Source organism: Monodelphis domestica, chromosome 1 (genome assembly GCF_027887165.1).
Source record: "Monodelphis domestica isolate mMonDom1 chromosome 1, mMonDom1.pri, whole genome shotgun sequence".
Taxonomy (NCBI): domain Eukaryota; kingdom Metazoa; phylum Chordata; class Mammalia; order Didelphimorphia; family Didelphidae; genus Monodelphis; species Monodelphis domestica.
The window spans coordinates 159,142,624-159,162,620 of record NC_077227.1 but is presented as its reverse complement, the minus strand read 5'-3'; the positions used below and the strand labels follow the sequence as shown (position 1 = coordinate 159,162,620).

Genomic DNA, 19,997 nt, shown 5'->3' with positions numbered 1-19,997 from the left:
ACTTAGCCAAGCAATAGAAATAGCTTCCCTGGCTATTAGGAACGATCTACATTACTAAGGTATAAATGATGAAAAGAAAATACACACTATGGCTGGAAAACAAGTGTTCAGGAGAAGTCTGGGGTATATATTTAGGTGATAAAGTCTCCTTAGTTTATCAACTCCACTGTGCCAGTAGTTTTAAAATTTACAGTTATGCCAAAGAATGTGGTTTTTTTTTTAAATTCTTAATTTAGATACATTCTATGTTTCTCGGCATAACTGCAAATTGAAAATAAGCACTTACCATATAGCCAGTGATCTAGCTGAAGGAGGACTTTATAGTCTGAAATGTTCTAAAATTTGTTCTTAATTACCTCGTGCACATTTTACACAATTAAATTTCCATCTAAGGATTTTGCATTTAGATTGTGTTGCCGTTAAACCCTCATTTTATAGAAAAGCAGCAGCCAGTCTGAAACATTCAGACATGGGGAAACTTTCAAAAATCAGACTTAACTACTGGATTACATAAAATTCCCTAGGTGAGATTTCATTCCAAGACCAATTTACTCACTCCTAGATAGATCGTTTAAATCATCTGAAACTATGCTGGCGAAGAACTTTAATAAATATTAAATACCTCAAAATCTACCCTAAGATTTTACTTTCCTTCTCATATATCAATTTCACTGTCCTCTTATTGCATGTTAAAAAAAAAATCCAAAGGATATCACAGCAATTTGCCAGTGTTAAAGTGCTTCCGTGGTTCAACTGACAACAAAGAAGAGCAGAAACACAAAGCATCTTGAAGTAGGGTTTCAATTAAATGTGGAGGATTTAGTAATGCAGGACCAAAAAAAAAAAAGAGTTACAAATTAATTTAATCTTCTGCCTATAGTTTGCAGCTGCACTCCAAAGTGTCTGGGGCTTAAGAACAAAGCCTTGAATGGCCTCGGAGTGAGGAAAGCTTCAATTTTTAATGTATAACGCCATTAGCTGATAACTTGTGGAATCTGCAACCCCTGCGGAGGGGCATAAGTGCGAGTAACAGAGACTGATGAAGTGACATATTTGTTCATGTCTAGAACTATGAGGAAGAGGGTTATTACTAATACCATCAGGCCCAACAGAAATATGCCCTAATAACCTTTGGGACACTCTCTGTTATCAGTTTTACTACAACAAATATATTAAATTCAAAACCTAATTCACTTTAATTAAAGACAATTAGTTTGTTTCGCTATTATTTTTTAACTTGTACGATATTAAAATACATTGCAAACTGAAGACAAGGCAATAAACATGACAGTAGTGCCCAACTCTTTACCCCCTTCAGTCTCTGGACTTTAGAAATGAAGTGTATTGCTGGTGTTTAATTAAGCAAATGTAAGGAAACTTCTTATAATGACAGGAAAGCATCTTATCTGTGGCGTTTGGAAAATAGCAGTGATCTTGTTAGTGTACTGTCAAAGCTTGATTTCCTCATAATGCATCCCTCTAAAGGCCCTCCAAAAGCTTCTTCATCACAGAATTCTTGTCCTCCTTTTGTAGAGGAGGAGTCTAAGGTGCCCGAATCTGTCCAACCTCACAATGCGGGTTGGCAGCAGAACTTGTTAAATGATGAAGAATTCTGGGCTTCGTCAACATTTAGACAATGGTCAAGTGTATTTTCTGCAAAAACTCCTGAAAATAGAGCTCTGTCTGCATTCTGCCTGTAGAGAGAAAGCCACGCTCTCAGGAGATTTTACAAAGAACACATTTTTCTTTGTGTGAAGGGTGAGTGAGGTTCCCCATCCTGACAGTTTGGTCCCTGCTCTCGCTGTCATTTATGTTCTTTAACAAAGTCTAGTGCTTATGAAGAATGGCCAGAACATCTTTACTGGCTCTCCCAGTTAGGCACAATTCTAAGCGATGACTTTAACTTGAGGGATCCAAACACCAACGTGCCAAAATAAATAAAACAAACAGTGTACTTATCTGTCATTCTAAATGTTCTATGTTTTACCTAGTAAACTGCTAATAATAATAATACGCAAAAGAAAGCATTACAAATAAATGCCTCTAATAGTGTGGGCTTTTTTTTTTTTAATTAGAGATGGGCTTATTGCAGTGGGTGCTTATATGGGGAGAGGGCAACAGTAATTCACAAGTACAATATCCTAATGCTGTTCCTTTAATTGCTGTATTTGTTTCCCTGTTAAAAATGATTGCCCGCTGCAGCCGAACTGTGAGCGCTGGAAAGCATGATACATGGAGGTCTCAACCTGGGCAAACTGTACCTAAACTTACACTTTATTGCAGCTTAGTTCACAATCTTCACCTAATATAGGGTTACATCCCAGTGCAGCAGGAGGATAAATCATCCTGGAATATTACTCCAGCAAAGTTTAGCTGTGACTGGAGCATATGTGCTTTCGAGCCACTGAAGCAAAGGCCCATAAAATACACTAATTACTGGAAGTTATGGTCACTGAGTGATTGATAGCGCTCTGCAAGGCAACTTCCTCATTTTCAGCTCTTCTGATGGGGCTCATCCGCCACATAGCAATTATTAATTCATGACCCACCCCTCAGGCACTAGTACCTTTACTTCTAATTCTCCCACTTCCAAACTACTGCTACAGCTGGACACTGTCTTTCTTCATTGTGATGGCTGGGTAAGGATGATAAAAAGTGGGCCTCACGCTGAAGGCTACTGCTTTGATTCTTTAAATCTTGGTCACGCCGTATCACCCCATATCTGCCCCAAGAACAGATAAGCCTCATTGCTACTCCTCTTTCAGAATCCCCTTCTTCCTCTCCATAAAAGGCCTCGTAGCTCACTCATAGACCCAACAAAAGAAACCTGCCTAAACATTTCTTAGTAAAATAGAAATGTTTAACTTAAATATAACTAGTGTAAACATGGGGCAGCTAGCAGTAGTTTGTGGGTTTTTTTTTTAAATCTCCATACTGAGACTCCCAGTTTTGTAGCTTTAAAGACATTTTAATTGTTCCATGTTGCTTTCCATCAGTGGCTCTATTCAGAGCACTGGTAATTACAATATCTGAGCATATAGCTAAATCTCTACAAGTCACTTAAAATGGCTCTAAAGGTCTCTTTTTTAATCGTGCTCTGTGCACTGAGGGGGATTTCAGTGAGAGATTCTGAATTAAAGAATGATATAGTTTACTCATGATGGATGAGAGTTAACATTTTATTTTTCCAAGTGAAAAGTGGGTTTACTGCAAACATATCTGCACAGCTCAAAAGGCATCATCCAGGGCATTTGGTTTTCTTGTTAGGAGGAGGCACAACAGATAAACAGATGGAATCTCAACCTATCTGTCCTTTAACAGCCACGAGTCTCTCTTCCTCCATGAAAACTACCCAGATCTATCCATTCCAGAGAGCTCTCTCTCTTCTTCCTCTGTACTCATGCCAAACACTGTCTCGACTGTTCATCTGGAAATATTTTACCTTCCAAATCTTTAGTATGTTTGCATTTATTGTCATTTAATTCTGTTGGTTTAAAAAACAAAGTCTTGGCACATGTTTCCTCTTCAGAGACCAGTGTTTCATGATTTGGTATATGTCAGGATCATAGTTTAGATGCTTTCAGGTCTAGAGCTAGAATACGCCTTGAAAGTGATCTTGTTCTATTTTGTTCTTTTAAAGCTGAGGAAACGTACATTCAAAGTGGCCAAGTGATTTGCCTAAAACCATCTGGGTAGGTAAGGTAGGTCAGAGCTAGAATTTGAACTTTGTGACTTGAATTACTGTACTATTTCTACCACTCCACACTGAGGAGATGCATGGAGGATATGAATTAACAAGAGAAAGTAATGTAAAGAATGATATCAAAGAAATTTTTAACTAAAAAAAAAATGGTGGGGCAGCTCAATGGATAGAGTGCCAGGCTTGGTGGTGGAAGGTCCTGGGTTCAAGTCTGATCTCAGACACTGGCTAGGCAAGTCAATTGCCTAGCCCTTACAGTTCTCCTACCTTGGAACCAATATTTAATATTGATTCTAAGAGAGAAGGTCAGGGTTATTTTTTTTTTAAAGAAAAAGAAGACGGATTGGTCATATGATGAGAGTGAGAGTTAATTGGTGGATGGCCTGTGCAATTCCTTGGTTTCCTCACTGGATAAAGCGAGCTGCAGGTTGGCTTCTGGCAGGCTTGGGAGACACATACACAAGATGTGTAGGAATGGGTGGCTTATTGCAACCTGCATTTTTGGAAGGAATACTTATATGCATGAAATCATAGCTATAATTGCCATTCAAATGGTTCTACTGCTAAAATCTCACTGCAATGACTCCTGGTGCACAAGGGCCTCTCTTTCCTTATACTGACAAAATGCAAGTTCTGGAGAGTCCTATCAGGTTACAAAGATGCTGAGTACAGGTTGGTCATGGACTGTGCCTGCTGCTTGACTCTCATGCCAGGTAAGTGTGGCAGAAGCTCCTCAGGTGGTTTTTTTCTGGCACAGTATTTATGAAGATGGTCTACTAAGGCACTGAAGGGTTCTGATCTACAGCCAAACTAACCAATCCTTGAGGTCCTGAAATAAGTATCCAATGTATTTATTCATGGCTTTCCTAGCTAGATTATAAGCTCCTTGATGGTAAAGACAAGTTATATTTCTTTGTATATCTATCAGATAGTACTTGACCCCAAATCTTTTACAAGGTTCACATTAATTAAAAAGTATTTGATTTGATGATAAAAATTACATTTCTATAATGGGCTTTTTGTTTACATGATTCTTCACTGGCATCTCCCCAGGGCGACAGTATGGCAGTCCCAGAAGTACTACTGGCTATGGAACCAGAAGACTAGGTCAAAGTCCCAGATCTGTGCCCTTACGGTGTGACTTTGGGCATATTAGTTAACCATTCCCCTGCCTCAGTTTCCTCATTTGTAAAATGAGAGGGTTGGACCAGATGGCATCTAAGGTCTCTTCTAGCTCGAATCCTGTGATGATGGTCTCTCTCAAGTGGAGATTTGACACAGAGACAAACACAGTTGATTTTCATTTTACATATCTCTGATGAATGTCAGAACCTTCAGATTTGAGTAATAGTGTTTGCAAGTCTCACACAGATGAGCCCTGCTTATCTGTCACTGTTATGGAAAGATATGTTAACAAGCAAAATGACTATTCTTCATATTTAAGCATCACTGGTTAAATGGATAGTTTCTTCTTTTTTAAAACTGCAATGAATTTTCTTAGTTCAAATAAGATTAATTTTTGATACTGAGACCAGAAAGTAAGTGCCACAAATAAATAAATAAGGTTAAGCTACAACATGGAGAAAAGCTCAAGTTTATAGCATCCCAAAGCACTCCAATCTATCTCTGTTTAATTCAACAAGTACTTGAAATCTCCAAGCATGATAGAGAAGAAATGGTGCTCTTAATATATTTATTTAATGTTGATCTTGTGTCTTCTAGTAGTTGGCAGCCATTAGCACAATAGGAACCGCTGGAAGCATATGTCTGGATAGGCATTCAATGCTCTTTCTAAATCAATATTTCAGTATAAAAACTTCCTCTTCATTCAGTCTAGTAACAATGAGCACTGAACTCTATGTTTTGCAGAGGAACAGTCTTCAAAAAATGCCCTAATCTATAGGGTTCTGATAATCTCCAGATACTTGAAGTATCTGGAATTAATTAATTAATTGAAGTATCAATTAAGTCAGAATCAAGTGAGGTCAATGCCTTGCTCTGCCAGGTGCAAGGAACCCAATGCAGTTGGCTGCGGTTTTCCAGCATTTGTGCAATTCAGCTTTACCTTTGGGGAGTTGGAATATGACAAAGACATTCACCTAGAGGTTAAGGGAAAGCTCCTGGCAGATTGCTACAAATAGCAAAAATCTAGAAATCTCCTTTGCTGATGTATAATCTATTACAAATATATTGCTGTAGAAGACATATCAAAGACTAAGCAGCCTTTCTGCATTTCTTTTAAACATGTAACACGGGTATCAGATTTTACAAAATACCTATTTTTTATTTGACTTTTTTCAACTAACTTTGTGCATAAAGCTTTAAGAATTGCAATGTGCCTTATGAATACTTATTTCAGTCAAGACAGCACTGGCATCTTTTTTTCCCTATCTATGTTCCCTCTTCCATAATATAGTGAAAGGAGTAAGGAAGCTGGAGTCAGGAAAACTGGGTTCTACCTAACAGTTAATTTGTCTGGTGACCTTGAACAAGAGTTTGCTTTTAAGTAAGTTTTATTACTGTTTTTTGTTTTTGTATCCCCTGGGCAAGTTATAACATTATATTTATTACCTTCATTACCTCCTGTGCCATATGGGGGTGATAATACCAGCCCTATCCAATTCATTGTTGTTATTGCTCAGTGATTTCAGTCATGTCTGACTCTGTGACCCCATTAGGGGTTTTCTTGGCAAAGATAGTGGAGTGGTTTCCAATTTCTTTCTCCAGGTCATTTGAAAGATGAGAAAACTGAGGCAAACAGGGTTAAGGGACTTGCCCAGGATCACACAGCCAGTAAGCATCTTTCTGACTACAAGGCCTTAGCACTCTATCCACTATGCCACTTTGCTGTCTTGATACCCTCCATCCAAGAAGTATCAAAGCAGAGGTTAGCAATCATCTCTCAGGAAAACTGAAAAAAAAAACCTCATGAGGCATCATAAAGATGAAAAGAAATCAGGGATATGAAAGCACTTAAGTATAAAAAAAAGTACCATGTTGGGTCAAGTCTGTGCACAAACATGGTATATAACTTGTTCATGGAATTTGACACATCTTTTAATGGGATAATTAATTTGACTATTGATACTGTTTATAGAGTCCAGGTCAAAAGTTAATAAAGTTCCTAGAGATGTTAAAATGTTAGTCAAGGAAGTATCACAGAATCATGGAAGTCTAGATTTGGAAGAGACATGAGAAGTCACTAGAGGTCAAGGAAGAAGTCTTTCCACAGCATTCCTGGCAGATAGGCACCAACCTCTGCTTTGAGACTTCTTAGGACAGCGGGCAGCCAGGTGGTGCAATGGACAGAGTACTAGGCCAGAAGTCAAGAAGATTCCTCATCCTGAGTTCAATAATCTGGCCTCAGACACTTTCTAGTTATGTGGTCCTAAGAAAGTCACTTGACCCTTTTTACTTCAGCTTCCTCATGGCTGAAATAGGCTGGAGGAAGAAATGTTCTTATCAAGAAAACTATAAACAGGATCACAAAGAGTTGGACACAACTGAATAACAATAAAACAACAATGATGGAGGATTCATTATCTGCCATTATATCTACTCTACTACTGTGCAGCTCTTTTCTCTTGAAAAAATGTTTTTACTTATCTCTTTTGTTTTTATATCACATTTGTGTCCAAATATTTCCTCTCCCTTATCCAGTGAGCCTTCCCTTGTAACAAAAGCTTAATTAAGGAAGGGGAAACAAAACTGTAATAAGACCAACCAATTTGTAATTTACATCTGACAATAAATGAAATATCTCATATACCTAATGCATCAGCTTGGCATTGATAGGAAGGAGGTACATTTCCTTAACTCTCTTCCAGGCTAAGATTGTTCATCATAATTATGGCATTCAGTTTCTGTTTTTCTATTTATTTGATTAAAATGCTTTCTCTCTTCCTCTTAGAATCCATTGGCTGCCTTCAAAACTCTGCAATTTTTAATAGATATTTGTCGATCAGCTCATTGAGTAAATACATTCTTTATAACATATGTGTTTATATGTATTATACATAATTACATTGTGTATGTGTATGCATGAGTATATACTTTACACATATATGTATATATTATTGCCACAATTTTAAAATTGGTCTAAAATAAATATCTAGTAAAATCCTAGAATAGCTAACCTATTGTAAAAATGGAGATTTGAACCCCAGACTTCAATCCCCAGAAGTCCTTGCTCTAGTTCCCAAGATGCCCTCTAATCTCACTAAGATCCCCACCTGGGCAAGATCAAAATTTCTATTTAAACTGGCTGTAAAGACTACTGGCTCTCTTCCTGTACTTGGAGATTGCAAGAATGCAGTAAGTGAAATTGAATGGACCTTTCGGACCTCCTAGGAACGTGCTTTCTTATTTTGTATTTTCTATATTTTTAAATCTTTAATAAACCTCATAAAAATATAATACTTTTAGCACAGAAACTAATTTTAAATGTTACACTATCTACCTCCAGTAAATATTAACTTCAGTATGCAATAAATTGCAATAGTTTGAGAGAAACAAAGAAACAAACAACAAAACTCCCAAAATAGCCAATGGAGAAAACTTGGCTAAAACTGAGCTGTAAGCCCACTATGGGATTAGGGGCCAGAGAGGATGGATGGCAGATGCTGCTTTGCACAATCATATTTCAGCCAAAGGGGCAAAGGCCCACAGAGTTCTAGCTCCACTCTCATACTTCTCTTTTATTCCTCAACAAACCTGACTCTACATGTCTTATACTTTTGGATGTGTCTCCTCTTTGACCTTTTTGCCCCCCACAGGCTCCCCAAAGACAAATCTGATGAAGGAGGAAATTTCTCCATTAGCTGCACCAGTATATAGGGCACATACAGGAATCAGATCCAGTTTCTATATGTAATTCTGAATAGAGTTCGCCTTAGTACCTGTGCTGACAGTATGATCAACCAGTGCCAACTCTGAGAATGGCATTTTATGACATAGAAAAGCTGATAGCAATGGAATAAAGATTACCAGCTCTTATTACAGAACACCCAAAAATCATTGGCAATCAGCTACTTGTATTTGGGTTTAAAATTTGGTCCTTTTCTTTTTTTAGACCCTTACCTTCTTAGTATTAATTCTGAGACAGAGGAGTGGAAAGAGTTAGGCATTTAGGGTTCAGTGACTTGCCTAAGGTCATACAACTACTAAGTGTCTGAGGCCAAATTTGAACCGAGGACCTCCAGACTATTGGCCTGGTGCTCTATCCACTGGGTCACTTAGTACTCCTTCCTTAAAATTTGGCCTTTTTTGCATAATGGGTTAAAAAACTGCATATCACATAATCAAATTGAATATTCTAATTTACCCTAATAATAACAGTAAGGTTATATACCACTTGATATTTGAGTTCTACGGTATATATATTTTATTAAATATAACTCCTCAGAACTGGAGATGGTGTTTAATTATTGCAACATTTCCAAAGTATCTCATTTAGTGCTAGGTACTCAATTAAAGCTCAATAAATATTTTATGATAATGTTTCAGAATTCCTCCACTAAAGTCCTACTCCAAATTCAGAATAGCCCCTGGTTTCTTGAAGGTTAGGCTAGTGAGGCACAAGCTCTGATAGTTCTGACTACGATGGAAAAGTTTCAAAAACAGACCCAGGAACAGACTACAAATGATGTTTCAAAAGCCTTGCTGTAATTCAAACTTTAATAGTTTAAATATCTTTAATAGCTTAAAACTATGCCAAAACTTTTTGGGACACTCTATATGTCTGTTGCCTAAGGATCAGTCAAAGTAGTTAGAAGAGATTAATCATCAAAAGGAGGGTCACAGGAAGTTGAATGTTTCTGCTCCCAGAAACACATAAAAACATTTATTAGGGTGAAGCATATGACTTCGACACCTACACAAGTATGGGCATTATCTATCCTGAGGAAATCATGAATCCTTGATGTCTTTCAAGATGGGTGAAGTATGTACATATGAAACAAGTGGCTAGGTTGCTTACACCTCATCATTTATACCTATTGAATCTAGATATATCACTCTTCTAGTTATGTCTAGATAAACTAATGGATAACAGAACCGTCCTTATTAAGCTGGAAGTCCTCTAGCTCGCTTTTCTGACTGACTGATCCCAAAGGAAATCTGGGAGTATGGTGGTGTTTTCCTTCCATATTTTGCTCAGAGTTTAGGAATATAATCCCAATACCTCTAACTTCCACCTTAATAGTGATGGCAGAACTACTGACTACTCAAAAGGATGCCATGCCCTAGGCCAGTATTGGCAAAGTATTGGCACCTGTGCTGGGCCAGCACAGGGAAGTTGCTCCATTCCCCCTCTTCCCAGAGCCCGAGGACATTTTTTGTATGTCCCACCCCTCTGTCCAGCCATCCAAAGCGAGCACTTCCTCCCTCTGCTCTCTGGGGTAAAGCTGGGGGCTCACAGGAAGCTTGATGTTGCAGTTTGGGCATGTGTACTTGAAAACATTTGCCAACACTGCCCTAGGCTACACATATTTCTTAAATATTCCCATTTTTATTTCATCTAATTCACACTGTGTCCTAGGCATCTGCTAACAGTGTGAAACATCTATACACCTTTTTGATGAGTATGTTTTGACATTAATTTATTTGTTTTAGTGTGATGGCAAATAGGGCAATAGAGCTGGTTCTTAAGATTTCCCAAGAATATGATCGCTATACCAGACTGCTCTCACTTCTTATGCTAAAACCTATTTGGAAACAAATCAGATCTCTATGTGTAACTCTGTTGTTTTCCATTTCCCCAACAAAAACTCACATTCTGGTTGAAAGCCCTGCCAAATGTCACTTAGAAAAATGAAGGAGTTCCATGATGTAGAAATACTAAGGGGGAGGAGGAAGAAGGGGAGAAAAATCTCCAGATACATAAAATAGAGATATACTTCTCCTACTGTTACAACATAAAAATGGAAATACAACCTGACTATCTTCGTATAAATCAGGATTTTGCCTCTTATAAATAAATGTTATGGCAAAGAGATATGGCTCTGAAAATCTGGACTTCAGAATGAAGACTGATATATAACTTACAGTATCCACAATGGAAACATGTGAAACCACTTTTATTCTGAAACTCAAAAAAGCAATTAAATGAAAATAGGAATGTCTTATGAGTCAAAACAGGCTTTGAATTAATTAATTTAGTATCTATAAATTTCCACATCTACCAAAGATCTGTAAATACTTGAATAAAATATTTGGCATTAAAATACACAACAGTTTAGGGTCTATGCTTCTTACAATTCAGAAATATTTTCTTCATCTATTAACATTCAGTTACTAGGAGGTTTGGCCAAAACTAATTAAAACATTTTTTCTAAACCAAATTAAAATATCTCAAAAGGTCATTGTTTAATTTTCTAATTGTGAATTTTCCTATTAGCTAGGAAGCCAAGAAAACTTCTGCATTCCTACTTTGAAAAGATGGCAAGACTAATCAATACATGATAGCACTGAGTAACATACATTTGACACTTAAAAGGCATATGCCATTCAAATCTGGCTTTAGACACCTCCAGTTGTATGACCCTGGGCAAGTCACTTAACATTAACTGCCTCACCCTTACTATTCTTCTGTCCTAGAATTGATATTTAGTATCAGAAAGTAAGACATGTAAAGAAAAGGGTTGTTTTTTTTTTCCTTTTTAAAGGCATGTGATGTTCAGGTGTTAAGGAGATACTTAGGAAGTATTTAAGAGTAAATGACTACTGGAGAAGTTAGGAGGCTCATTGGGTAAAGAGCCAGGCATGGAGCCAGAAGGATCTGGGTTCAAATGTGACCTCAGACACTTCCAAGCTATGTGGCCCTGGGCAAGTTATTTAACACCAATTGCCTAGTCCTCACCATTATTCTACCTTACAACTAATTATTTAGTATCAATTTTAAGACAGAAGGTAAAGCTTGAAGAAAAAAAAAAGAGTAAATGACTATAGATATAGGAATATCAAGGCTGAGCTTCTTAGATTTTTTTTAAACCCAGAAAGAGAAATATAAAACTCTAGAATAAACTCTAGCTCTACTCTTTGCTAGTAGAACATAACCTAGAAATACCACCTATCCCCACATCAATTGATGGTGTTACTTTAATGACCATGACCTTGTATGGCGCCCTGAGTATCTTCTTCACCTATCTTGAGACATTTTTCTAAACCGCTGTCCTTGCTTTCATCATTTAACACATCACTCAAGCCACTTCAATAAAACAGTGATCATGTTGAAGAGAGGTCTCAAAGGATCAGATGACATACCAATTAACAAAGCACACGGAGCCAAATTGTTCTGTGAGCGTGGCTCAGGAGACAGCATAAAGTAGAAGAAAAACAAAGGGAGAGAGTACACTTGAGTGAAAAGAGCAAAATGCATGCACTAAGGATGTTTGCCTGATATCAGGTATGGTGCAAATGCCTGTCAAGATTGTCGACAATCAATTTAACAAGGTTTAAAATACCCCTCCATATAGAACCCTAAAGCAAAAACCATAAAATAGACTCTAAGGGCAAGTTCACCACAAACAAGAATATATTAAATAGTGAAATGGCTCTCTCCCCCCCTTTTTTTTAAAGGATAAATACGTAACTGGTATAGAGCACGATAAATGCAAGATGAGTTAGCTGAATGTTTATAATGTGGGTATTCTATATTATTTTTATTTTTAATACAAATAGAGACCATATTTGTTTTTATTAAAAAGGAAGTGTATTTTAGTTGCAAGAGGCACACATAGAATCCCTTTCCTCAACTAATATTCCTAGGAGGTTTGGCCAAAGCTAATAGATTTTTTAAAAGCTAAATTAAACTACCTTAAAAGGTTATTATTTATTTTCCTAATTTTGAGTTTTCAGGTAGTAGCATATGTATACTTGATCTTTAAGCTCTCTACTCCCACCACAAGCAATAATATTCAGTGATTGATGAGTGATAACCAAGAGTGACCCACTTCCCTAGAGATTTAAAGGTGACATGTAAGTGCTGAACTAAGTAATTGTGAACCAAAGTGTTTAGGTGCCCAAAATAAGCCGAGTAAAGATATTAAATGCAAAATGGGCAACTGTAAAACAAAAACTCAATCAATGAACAATCATTTGTCTAAAATTAGTCCCCAGTTATATATTACACATCTTTGCATTTTAAAATTCAATTTTGAAGTGATATATATATATATGTATATAGATATATATACTATAAGACTATATCCCACGAAATCCTCAACTGAACTGATTCACACATGCACTTATTTTCCATGAGATGCACACGAATATCCTGGGGCAGGATTAGTTCTTCCATTTTGTCCTAGTTCATGAGTTTTGCATTATAATTCTACTTAAACCTCTTGTTAACTCTCTTACACTGAATTTTTGTGAATCTGTACCATAGCAATGCATCTGAGTTTTGTCCAGAGACATAAGAGATCATAATGTTATAGGCTATAACTGAAAGGGTCTTCTTACTACTAAAAATGGAGTTTAAGAGTATATCATTCTTACATATAAATAGGGTCTAACTAGTGTGAGACATTCAGGGGAAAACTCCTCACACAAAACACTGCTAGAACCAAGTAAGCTAAAACAAGCAATATGGTAGCACCACTCTCTTTTCTACTTGGTGAACCTTAGCAATGACTGTGTTCCAGTCAAAGGAATGATCCCATTTTTTTTTTCCTTATGAAGGAGAGCTTCCATCTAAAAGTCAATTTTAAACTCTACACAAGGTTACTAAAACCCTGGAAAAGCACTATCTATGCTTCACAAACTAGAGGAGCAAATTGTTTCAGTATAATACACTGTCTGCTATTTAGACTTTGAAAACTTAAAATACAAATGCATCTGTCTCTTTGCTGATTTCTAAATACCACATTTTAGATGGCATAATATTCTATTAGACCAATCATTAACTGGAATAACTACATGGTGACAAGGGGAAATAGGAAACAAACCATCAAGGAAGAGGCTTAAAGAGGAAGGCTGTCCTCTGGTTCTTATACCAAAGAGCTTCATGGAGGGTTTGGAGAGTCCATGGAGTTCTCCATGGGGAAATTTCCCCCCAACAAATTGCCTTGATTACTGTGTGGCTTCAAGCAAATTATTTTGCTCTGCCTCAGTTTCCCAGTCTCAAAAATTAGAATTAGTTCCTTCATTCTTACAGCTCACACAGTTATTCTAGAAGAACAAATGAGGTGGTTTATCTGGAAATACTTTGAGAAGAAGAGCTACACAAATAGAATTTATTTTTTCTTAATAAACTTCAGGGTTTTTTGAAAAATCTGGTGCTTTATTTCCCCTTGGATTTCTGATGGGGACCAACTAGGATCATATACAGGATATCCTACTTTTGGTTTTCTCTTTCCACTACTTAGGTATCACATTTTGGCTCTGAGTCATCTCTACAAATATGAGGTACATAGGTCAATTGGAATGAAATATATAAGAAAACTGCTATCTCTTCCTTTTCAAGTACTATGAGGATGTTTCAAGAAGTAATTTGAACATCACACGTTTAGAATATTAACAATACATAGATACATATCTTACTTTCATTTTCAGGGGCTTTTATATGGAAAAGATGATACTGAAAAGATTTGTTCTTCAAACCTTTTTCTTGGGTCAACTTTCTAATGATTTTATTTTATTTTATTTTATTTTTTTAACCCTTAGCTTCCATTATAGAATCAATGCTGTGTATTGGTTCCAAAGCAGAAGAATGGGAAGGACTAGGCAATGTGGGTTAAGTGACTTGCCCAGCGTCACACAGTTGGGAAGTGTCTAAGTCCAGATTCGAACCTGGGACTATCCATCTCCAGGTCTGGGTCTCTATCCACTGAGTCATCTGACTGCCCCTCCTTTCATCTTGTTTTTAATATCATAAAGAAGAAAAAAGTTCTCAAGAGGAAGAAAAGTTTATTTTTTATCTGGAGTAGCTGAAGAAACAAATGAAATGATTGGTGACGTTTATTTCATCATGTACCCAAAGGCGCAGCGAAACATAATCTAGAAACATAATCTTAATCACCTTGCCTTGAAATGATTATGATGAGTATAAACAAAAAGATCACCATGAAGATACCTGCAGCTAGCACTGCAAAGACTGAAAAGACAAAGAGATTCTACAAAAATCTTGGCAAGATCCTTCAAACCACGTTAATTTATAGGTTAATCCTCAGTGACTCCAAAGCAAAGAAGATAAGAGAAGGGGTGAGAAATTTGTTGGAAAATATAGTTTAAAATTAGACATGAAAGATCTAAGACTTGTAGATGATTCAAAGGCTTCATTTGCCTATATGTCGTGAAGACTTTCTTCAAAAAGAAAGTAGAAAGCATTGGACACAGAGACCAAAAAATTAAACTGATTTTGTCTTAACATAGAGGAAATGGAAAATTACTGATGAAGTAACCATTTAAAAAATCAATATTAAATCAGAAAAAAAGGTAAAGATGAGAGGAAAAATCTATGTCCAAATATTGGACAAAGATTCCAAATTTAAAGTACCATAGTGTGAGCTATGCAAACAACCTACTTATATCTGTTTCTCTAACCTTCTGTTCCTCTGTCTGTCTGTCTGTCTGTCTGTCTGTCTGTCTCTCTCTCTCTCTCTCTCTCACACACACACACACACACACACACACACACAGACGAGATATGGATAATTAGGAAACCAAAAAAGCTCAGAAATCACTAGATTTCCTGATCAAACAGAAAAATATGGCAGTCAAAGGGACAACACTAGATATAAGCTTATTTGCAAAGTGCTACTGAGGAGGGACAACATAAGGTTATAAACAGTATCACTTGACAAAATGAAAAAGAATGATATAGGAGGAATGATTCCACAGAAAGTCTGGCATGAGCCTGTGCTAAGATAGACCTTCCTAGGACTATTTATAGAGGAAATTTGAAGGCATATAACAGACAATAAATGGAGCAAATCTGTTAGCATTTTTATAGATATTCTTTATTGGCTTTAAATTCATAGATTAACAAAACCTACAGAACACCCAAAGCAAAACTTCTTATCCATTATAAATAATTAAGTTATTAGTTAGGGACCCCTATAACGCTATACTTCCTCTGGTTTTTTTTTTTAAATATTTGTAACAAGGCAGTTAATTACATCATACCATATGTTAGTTCTTGTCAATACCAGAGAACTTAATAGTTGTACTATGAAAGTTAGTGGAGGGCAGAAATGGACTATTTCATTTACTCTGCATAACAAGTAGGGATTTAATAGTATACTTGATGATAAATATGGAAAACATGAAAAGGATATGTCTAGTTCCTAAAAATACAAAATGTTTGTGATTTCAGTTCCTGAAATAGGATTATTTACCCAGAACCCTTATGAATTGCTAGAAACAGTATTTGACCATTATTATTAGTATTGCTAGACTATCACTAATATATACATATTCGCTTTGCTTTGCTTGTATGAAATGGGACATGAGACCATGGTTTAATAAAAACAGAGGGGGCAGCTGGGTAGCTCAGTGGATTGAGAGTCAGGCCTAGAGAGGGGAGGTCCTAGGTTCAAATGTGGCCTCAGACACTTCCCAGCTGTGTGACCCTGGGCAAGTCACTTGACCCCCATTGCCTAACCCTTACCACTCTTCTGCCTTGGAACCAATACCAGAAGGTAAGGGTTTAAGAAAAAAAAAAACAGAACACTTTATTTATACCTTTTTAGCAAAGGAAATTTTTTTCCTTATAAATACAATTTTATTAATGCATTTGAAAACTCTGTCATTTAAGATATCTTTTTGCTTTTTTAATCAATGTGTGTCAGGAAACTATTCTTGAAGAAGTATTCAGAATGATATACTCTATCTAGTTAACTGGACTGGGTCAGATGTATTTTCAACATAAATCTGTAGGAATGCCCTTGTGGACCAAGGGTCACTCTACAGAATGCTGAATGTGAAATTCCAATGGAGTTACATATGACCTGCTGTGATTAAGTCCATCTAGATACAGCTGAAAGGGTTAGAGATACTGAAACCCCTGGTAAAAACAATGAAGGCTTTATTACATTATCTACCAGCATACAAAAACATACACACACATATGTGCACAACTATAAAGTAATAATATGGATGCTGTTTTAGCAAACATACCAAAACTCGTACAAAATGAATGTAATCCTTTAAAGAAATCATCCTGGGCAATTACATATTTGTTTCATTTATGAAGTTATTGTCAAAATATATTTTGGAACTTCCCCTTTTGTGACTGCCTTCAGAGTGAGCTTATAAGCCATCTAAGAACTATACATGAAAAACAATTGCATTATTTTATCATATTTTATAATCACACTTCATGAATGTATGCACATGTATATACATGAAGATAAAAAGATATGTACACATAAATACCCACATTTAACATAACAAAATCTTAAGTTTTAATTTTTCCAAATCTCTATTTCTCCTATTGGCATATATGCATAGACATATCTACTTTTTCAACTTACCTCCATGAAAGAGATTCCTAAGCTCCAAACATCAGAATGGATGCCATACTGCTCTCCTGAAATTCTTTCAGGCTAAAAGCAAACAAAAAGAAAATCCTAAACTCAGGCAAGCTGCTTAAAGGAAAACAAAACACCTAAAACTTAAAATAGATAAACAAGAAACTAAGGTAACTGGGCACCGAAGCAGGATTATAACATGATGGAGTGTGTAGGAACTGGAAATTTAATTCACACAATATTACGGTTTCTTTATTTTAATTCTACGGTGTTAGATGAGTCAAGAACTTGAGGTTTTTCTTAGAGGTTCATGGCTGTGGTACTTGTATGCTGCATTTGAAACTGTTACTCCTTAATTCAAAATGAGAGATAAAATGTGCCTAAGCAGCTGTGGCAAAATCAAGCCTTCGAATCCATGGTGACCTTTGGCTCTCCTAATATGAACAGTTTGCCAATGAGGTTCTGTAGGATGGGAACAGTGAAGAAGTGACAGATTGAGCCACCTTGGAATGGTGGCAGGCTAATGTACTGAAAAAATACAACAAAAGGCCCCCTCATCATTCACATTGTATTTTGAATGCACTTCATGCAGAATGATTAGAATCTGTTTACTGTGCCAATAACAGGGCCTCTACCCACAGATAAAGATGTACATTGTTTAAAAAACAGTACCCACTTTGGTTAGGTAATTCTCCCTTTATCCTGTTGCACCACATCTTCCCCTCAAGGGAGAGGAGACAGCTCGAAGTACTTCTCATCCTTCTTCCTACTGTTCCTATGTCCAGAATACTCCAACCTCCGGATACTATTTCCTGTGAAATTAGCAGGGCCCTGTGACCAGGCTAGTGACTAGATACACTTTTCCTTTCTTTTCTTTTCTTTTAATTTGTAAACTAGTCTACAATTAAGATAGACTCATTTACCAGGGCCGAAACAACAATAAGGGGTATTATATGATAATTTCTGTGTTGTTAGTGAATCTGATCAACATTAACAATTCTATATTTTCCTTCTTAGTTTCCATAGTTATAACCTCACAAATTCTGTGCTCATAACCAGACAAACACGTTTTCTGACTCAGACTCATTCAATGTGTGCCGGGATCTCTTCATGTAGAACTGGTCATAACAAGTCTAGGATTAAAGTGATTAAAGGCAGGTAATAGGGTCTTATTACATTATTGACAGGCTAAGCAGCAGCTATGGAACAAAAAAAAGCAATTGGTTTTTTATTTCTTCAACAAATATTTAAAGCATGCCAAATGATCAGTCTAAGTTCCTTAGACTGCTCAGTGCCTATTAAATTACACATTTTCATCAGAGGAAAGTCTCTTCCAATGTCTACCACAACAGATGTTCAACAATCTTGATCATAGAGAACTTAAAGGGAAACACACCTTCTTCCTTTCAGCAGAGAGGTGGAGACTATAGATGTAGAATGCAGTATATATTCACTGATGAATTGGCTTTGTTTCAAGTAAGGGTACAATGGGAGAAAAGTGTGGTTAAGGGGAAAAGAATGTTGCAAAAATAAAAGACAACAAGAAGGCTTAAAATCAGTAAGTCAAAAATCATCAGTAAAATAAATAATCCATAAGTGTGAATTTCACATAAATTTACCCTGAAATTGTTAACCAGAGGACATTGGTTTAATAGAACATGCCTCTCTTTTATTCCCCTTCCTTTTGTATTACCTTTCTTTTTGAAACCAAGATAATGATCAAGAAAGATACAGCCACATCATATAGAAAGTGGCAAAAAGCATACCGCCACCCATGTCCATAAGATCTTGTTAGACATGACAATGAGATTAAGTACATTCATTAAATTTGCTTATTGAACAACAAGCCAAAGAGAAGGGTGAATTGCACACTAAAAATTAAGCATAGAAAAATAAATTTAAAAGGAAAAGAGGGAGGACGAGTGAGCAAACCACAGATATCAGGTGGCAGATACAGACAACTCCTTATGAACAGGATTCTGACAACCTCACATTGCAGAAATTATCCTTTCAATAAACAGATGAAACAAGATTACTGTTGTGATGCAGTGCTTGAGCAGTAATGCTCAGCCAGATCAGGTAGCAAGTGCCACGTGGCTACCCTGAAGAATTCATAAGGTAGATGGAACTTGGCAAATGTTCCCAAGCCACTGAAACAGATTCAAAGCACAAGAGAAGTTCTAAATTCATTCTGGAATTATAATGCAAGGTCTGTATAGCCTTGAGGGGCAGTTTTGAGCTGATCACATACTGAAACAATAATGGTCTGCCAAAAACCCCAAGACTGTGCATCACTTAAGATGAGCTGGAATGGACACTTTGCAGTTAAAATGCTGAAACTGGTCTGTGGTTCTTCTGATATGATGACTGTCACCAATGTAGAAATCTAGTTAATCAACGTATATGGGGAAAATCAAGTTAAAGGGGGGAAAAACATAACTCAAAACTAAAAAAAAAACCTCAAAAATTAAAAAAAAAAGTTTTAAGTACACTTAAAAAAACACATACACAAACTCTAGCACAATCTTCACAACAAGAAGCCATAATTTTTTTTAAAAGAGTACATGTGAAAGGATGGAGAATGAATGGTTATGAAGGACTATAATGGTTTAGAATTCAATATCTCAGGAAAGAAAGAAACCATCTCCCTTCTCTAGCAATGGCCCAGAACTTGACCCTGTAACTCAAAATATATATCTACTCCAAGAGGCCCAATTAGTGAAATCATTCCAGAAACTGGGCTTTCTGGGAACGTATTTCAGCATCTACGTGCCAAAAGCATAAGTCATAAAGGTAAACTAGTTGAATTCTACCAAAAAAAAAAA

The 19,997-nt window shown here is 36.5% G+C and overlaps 1 protein-coding gene across 5 annotated transcripts in view; it reads right to left on the bottom strand.

The window, feature by feature from the left end:
* MAP2K5 (mitogen-activated protein kinase kinase 5) overlaps positions 1 to 19,997 on the bottom strand; it is a 316,196-nt gene that overhangs the window by 91,928 nt on the left and 204,271 nt on the right. For all 5 annotated transcript variants that reach the window (XM_001376370.3, XM_007479616.2, XM_007479617.2 and 2 more), the window contains one exon: positions 17,176 to 17,247. In XM_001376370.3, coding sequence (XP_001376407.1) covers positions 17,176 to 17,247 — 72 coding nt within the window. The remainder of the gene's footprint in view (positions 1 to 17,175; positions 17,248 to 19,997) is intronic.